The sequence below is a fragment of the Nerophis ophidion genome, linkage group LG15 (genome assembly GCF_033978795.1).
Source record: "Nerophis ophidion isolate RoL-2023_Sa linkage group LG15, RoL_Noph_v1.0, whole genome shotgun sequence".
NCBI lineage: Eukaryota > Metazoa > Chordata > Actinopteri > Syngnathiformes > Syngnathidae > Nerophis > Nerophis ophidion.
In genome coordinates this window covers 49,396,305-49,402,304 of record NC_084625.1, presented here as the reverse complement: position 1 = coordinate 49,402,304, position 6,000 = coordinate 49,396,305, and the positions used below count along the sequence as shown (strand labels likewise).

The following is a 6,000-nucleotide window of genomic DNA, read 5'->3' as shown; positions in this document are numbered from 1 at the left end:
TCACAGTGTGGCGCATATTAGTTTAAACTAGGGGTCTCAGACACCCGGCCCGCACCTTAATATGATTAATTAATTTTATCGCGGCCCGCGACTTTAATATGGATGCCGCTTGACAGCTTCACACTTGCAACACTCCCAATTTTACCGGGAGACTCCCGTATTTCACAGCGACTATTCTCTGGCATGTCTGCTGATTACCGCCCTATCATTAATAATAAGGTGGTGCTATAATAGCACTGTCTTTGGCGCCCTCTACAACCTGCATGTTGTATGTGACTTCTGCAGACACACATTAGTGACGGCAAGGCATACTTGTTCAACGTCCATACAGGTCTCACTGAGAGTACCCGTTTAAGCAACTTTAACACTCTTATTAATATGCGCCACCCTGTGAACCCACACCAAACAAGAATGACAAACACATTTCGGGAGAACATCCGCACTGCAACACAACATAAAATACCCAGAATCCCATGCAGCCCTAACTCTTGCTGGCTACATTATACAGTTGGGAGAGTGGCTGTGCCAGCAACCTGAGGGTTCCTGGTTCAATCCCCACCTTCTACCAACCTCGTCACGCCTGTTGTGTCCTTGAGCAAGACACTTCACCCTTGCTCCTGATGGTTCTTGGTTAGGGCCCTGCATGGCAGCTCCCGCCATCAGTGTGTGAATGTGTGTGTGTATGGTTGAATGTGGAAATAGTGTCAAGGCGCTTTGAGTACCTTGAAGGTAGAAAAGCGCTATACAAGTATAACCCATTTACCATTTATTTACTACCAACCCCCCCTCCTGCGTCGGTTGAGGTGGGCGGGGTTGGTTGTAGCGGGGATGTATAATGTAGCCCGGAAGAGTTAGGGCTGCATGGGATTCTGGGTATTTGTTCTGTTGTGTTACAGAGCCAATGTTCTCCAGAAATGTTTTTGTCTTTCTTGTTTGGTGTGGGTTCACAGTGTGGCGCATATTTGTAAGAGTGTTAAAGTTGTTTATATCACAACCCTCAGTGTAACCTGTGTGGCTGTTGATCAAGTATGCCTTGCAGTCAGTTGCGTGTATCAATAAAGGCCGCATACCACATGTGAACGACATGATTTAGAGAATGTTAAAAGCATTGCCATCACGGCACGCCTTCAATACTGTTGTCCGGACTTCTGCAGACACACGTTAGTGACGGCAAGGCATACTTGTTCAACCGCCATACAGGTCTCACTGAGAGTACCCGTTTAAACAACTTTAACACTCTTACTAATATGCGCCACCCTGTGAACCCATACCAAACAAGAGTGACAAACACATTTCGGGAGAACATCCACACCGTAACACAACAGAACTGTAGAGGCAGGGATTTGTCTCTCACTTGTCACCTGGGGTAGTGGGTGTGGCTACATGTGTGTGGGCGGAGTGTGTGTGTGTGTGTGTGTGTGTGGGAGGAGTGTAAGTGGGGCTGAATGATTGCTGAATGAATATCACCTGCACTTGTCTGGAGGAATTGTTTGGCTTGTTTGGAGAGAATGTGAACCTAGGTGCCGTTACTTCTGTTGACACAAAAGGAACCGCAAAAGGAGCGCTAAAGGACTGCAAAGGAACCACAAACCATCTGAATGTAATGTATTGTATTTTTACTCAAAAGGACAATAAATCACCCTCAAAACAACAATAATTATTTCATGTTGCATCCATGGACCGAGCGTGTCGGACAGAGCCCTGCTTTCCACTCTCAGTGACTCATTGGTTTTTGATAGTCACGCAACAAGAACAAATACCCCAAAACCCTTGCAGCACTAACTCTTGATAATAAAAAAAAATCATATTAAAGACCAAAATGGGGCCACTAACAAAGATTAGGGCCCTGTATTATTTAACTTTAGGATTGTCTCGATACCAATATTTTGGTACCGGTACCAAAATGTATTTCGATACTTTTCTAAATAAATGGAACCACAAAAATGGCATTATTGCCTTTATTTTAACACATTTTTTTTAGGCTACATTAAATGTAAGCGGTTTAAGTCCAACATTTCTCCGTGGCAGTGAGGGATGGGTACTGAATGAGGTCATTTTACACTGCAGAAGGGTTGTCCCGGTACCAATATTTTGGTACTGGTACCAAAATGTACTTTTCGATACTTTTCTAAATAAAGGGGACCACAAAAAATGGCTTTATAATAACTAAAAAACTTAGGGTACATTAAACATATGTTTATTATTGCAATGTAGTCCTTAAATAAAATAGTAAACATACTACTCTTGTCTTTTAGTAGGAAAAATGGCATTATTGGCTTTATTTTAACAAAAAATCTTAGGGTACATGAAACATATGTTTACTATTGCAATTTAGTCCTTAAATAAAATAGTGAACATACTAGACAACTTGTCTTTTAGTAGTAAGTAAACAAACAAAGACTCCTAATCAGTCTGCAGTAACATATTGTGTCATTTATACACCTATTATTTTCTACACATTATAAAGGACAAGCTGTAAAAATGGCTTATTAATCTACTTGTTCGTTTACTGTTAATATCTGCTTATTTTTTGTTTTAACATCTTCTATCTAAACTTCTGTTAAAATGTAATAATCACAAGTCCGCTCATTTTTTGCAACTTAACGCCAAAAAAACGGAAATGTTGATTATCGGTCCTGCTAGACACCGACCTCTATTTAATAATACAACTTTAACATTTGACAACCAAATAATAAAACAAGGTGACTCGGTGAAAAATCTGGGTATTATCTTGGACCCAACTCTCTCCTTTGAGTCACACATTAAAAGCGTTACTAAAACGGCCTTCTTTCATCTCCGTAATATCGCTAAAATTCGCTCCATTTTGTCCACTAAAGACGCCGAGATCATTATCCATGCGTTTGTTACGCCTCGTCTCGATTACTGTAACGTATTATTTTCGGGTCTCCCCATGTCTAGCATTAAAAGATTACAGTTGGTACAAAATGCGGCTGCTAGACTTTTGACAAGAACAAGAAAGTTTGATCATATTACGCCTGTACTGTATATACCTTTATATACATATATACATACATATATACCTATACTGTATATACCTTTATATACATATATACATACATATATACCTATACTGTATATACCTTTATATACATATATACATACATATATACCTGTACTGTATATACCTTTATATACATACATATATACCTATACTGTATATACCTTTATATACATATATACATACATATATACCTATACTGTATATACCTTTATATACATATATACATACATATATACCTGTACTGTATATACCTTTATATACATATATACATACATATATACCTATACTGTATATACCTTTATATACATATATACATACATATATACCTGTACTGTATATACCTTTATATACATATATACATACATATATACCTATACTGTATATACCTTTATATACATATATACATACATATATACCTATACTGTATATACCTTTATATACATATATACATACATATATACCTATACTGTATATACCTTTATATACATATATACATACATATATACCTATACTGTATATACCTTTATATACATATATACATACATATATACCTATACTGTATATACCTTTATATACATATATACATACATATATACCTATACTGTATATACCTTTATATACATATATACATACATATATACCTATACTGTATATACCTTTATATACATATATACATACATACAGTATATACCTATACTGTATATACCTTTATATACATATATACATACATATATACCTATACTGTATATACCTTTATATACATATATACATACATATATACCTATACTGTATATACCTTTATATACATATATACATACATATATAACTATACTGGCTCACCTGCACTGGCTTCCTGTGCACTTAAGATGTGACTTTAAGGTTTTACTACTTACGTATAAAATACTACACGGTCTAGCTCCAGCCTATCTTGCTGATTGTATTGTACCGTATGTCCCGGCAAGAAATCTGCGTTCAAAAGACTCCGGCTTATTAGTGATTCCTAGAGTCCAAAAAAAGTCTGCGGGCGTTAGAGCGTTTTCCGTTCGGGCTCCAGTACTCTGGAATGCCCTCCCGGTAACAGTTCGAGATGCTACCTCAGTAGAAGCATTTAAGTCTCACCTTAAAACTCATCTGTATACTCTAGCCTTTAAATAGACCTCCTTTTTAGACCAGTTGATCTGCCGCTTCTTTTCTTTTTTCTCCTATGTCCCCCCCTCCCTTGTGGAGGGGGTCCGGTCCGATGACCATGGATGAAGTACTGGCTGTCCAGAGTCGAGACCCAGGATGGACCGCTCGTCGGGACCCAGGATGGACCGCTCGCCTGTGTATCGGTTGGGGACATCTTTACGCTGCTGATCCGCCTCCGCTTGGGATGGTTTCCTGTGGACGGGACTCTCGCTGCTGTCTTGGATCCGCTTTGAACTGAACTCTCGCGGCTGTGTTGGAGCCACTATGGATTGAACTTTCACAGTATCATGTTAGACCTGCTCGACATCCATTGCTTTCGGTCCCCTAGAGGGGGGGGGGGTTGCCCACATCTGAGGTCCTCTCCAAGGTTTCTCATAGTCAGCATTGTCACTGGCGTCCCACTGGATGTGAATTCTCCCTGCCCACTGGGTGTGAGTTTTCCTTGGCCTTTTGTGGGTTCTTCCGAGGATGTCGTAGTCGTAATGATTTGTGCAGTCCTTTGAGACATTTGTGATTTGGGGCTATATAAATAAATATTGATTGATTGATTCCTCTCTTCTTTGATACGTTACATTAGTTTTGGATGATACCACACATTTAGGTATCGATCCGATACCAAGTAGTTACAGGATCATACATTGGTCATGTCCGAGGACATATTTACTGACTTTATAAACATAATATGAATTTTAAAAAAAGGATTAAAAAAATGTTGATGTAGTCATAGTAGTTTCGACTAAATACGCTCTCGTACTTGGTATCATTATAGTGGATATCAGGTGTGGATCCACCCATGGCGTTTGTTTACATTGTGACGCCGGTGAGCTATTGTAACCTCCTACGGTGTGCATTGAAGCATGTTTAGCTATTCCTCATCCCGCAGTGATAAAGATACTAGCCAGAAACGTACTTTATTTGTCACCACGGAGGCGAGGATTAGTGATTTAGAATTAGCTAAAACACTGCCGACTAGCGAGCCATGTCTTAAAGCACCTCTTCCCGAGGGTCTTTCAGTGTTATAACCTCACCTTAATCTTCAGTTTTTACGCCGAAACGCGTCTATTCTCCTTTTCCTGTCTACACACTGTCTCTGCTTGTAAGTACCCGCGCGCTGCCGAACATGCTCCACTCCTTGTAAAACCAGCAATGTCACACAAGCGGTACTTTTCAAACAGAGATTCATTAGTACCATGATACTGTACTAGTACCGGTATACCGTACAGCCCTATTACACATTATTGTGGACTCCGGTGGACGCTCCAAAGTGTGACCTCGGTATTCAGTTTTTTTTCTGGACTTACCGTCAGGGAATTCCGGGTGGCTGAGCTGCAGGTCTTTGCATGTCCTGGCTGGGTTGTTCTGCGTGCCCATGGGGTATTTCATACGCTCAATATCCTGTTTGAGGTTGTTGAGCGAGCCAAAGACGTCCTCCATGCCCTCGCCGTAGTCCATGAACGTGCCGGCGGCGTCGGACTGCGTGTCGCTGGAGCGCTTGGTCTTCTTGGGGGAGCGGACTGGTAGGGGCTGGATGACCTCACCCGGGGGACCCTATGGAGCGCGTTCACCACGTTAAGTCTAGGGAATCGTGCTTGGGTGTGTCGGTGAAATCGTTTACTCACAGGAGGACCCGGAGGACCGATGGAACCCGTGTCTCCCTTGGAACCGGCTGGACCCTGAGGGACGCATGAATCATGTTAACCAAGTTGGACGAGCAAGTGGTATCTCGGGGTATTGAAGACTACTCACGGATGAACCCTTGGCTCCCTTAGGACCTTGAGGACCCTGAGTGA

The 6,000-nt window shown here is 40.8% G+C and overlaps 1 protein-coding gene across 3 annotated transcripts in view; it reads right to left on the bottom strand.

Moving 5' to 3' along the window:
* The window catches only part of col11a1a (collagen, type XI, alpha 1a), a 240,558-nt gene that overhangs the window by 11,417 nt on the left and 223,141 nt on the right, over nucleotides 1–6,000 (bottom strand). For all 3 annotated transcript variants that reach the window (XM_061922326.1, XM_061922327.1, XM_061922328.1), the window contains 3 exons: nucleotides 5,957–5,992; nucleotides 5,830–5,883; nucleotides 5,512–5,758 (listed from right to left, as the gene is read on the bottom strand). In XM_061922326.1, the coding sequence (XP_061778310.1) occupies nucleotides 5,512–5,758; nucleotides 5,830–5,883; nucleotides 5,957–5,992 (337 nt within the window). The remainder of the gene's footprint in view (nucleotides 1–5,511; nucleotides 5,759–5,829; nucleotides 5,884–5,956; nucleotides 5,993–6,000) is intronic.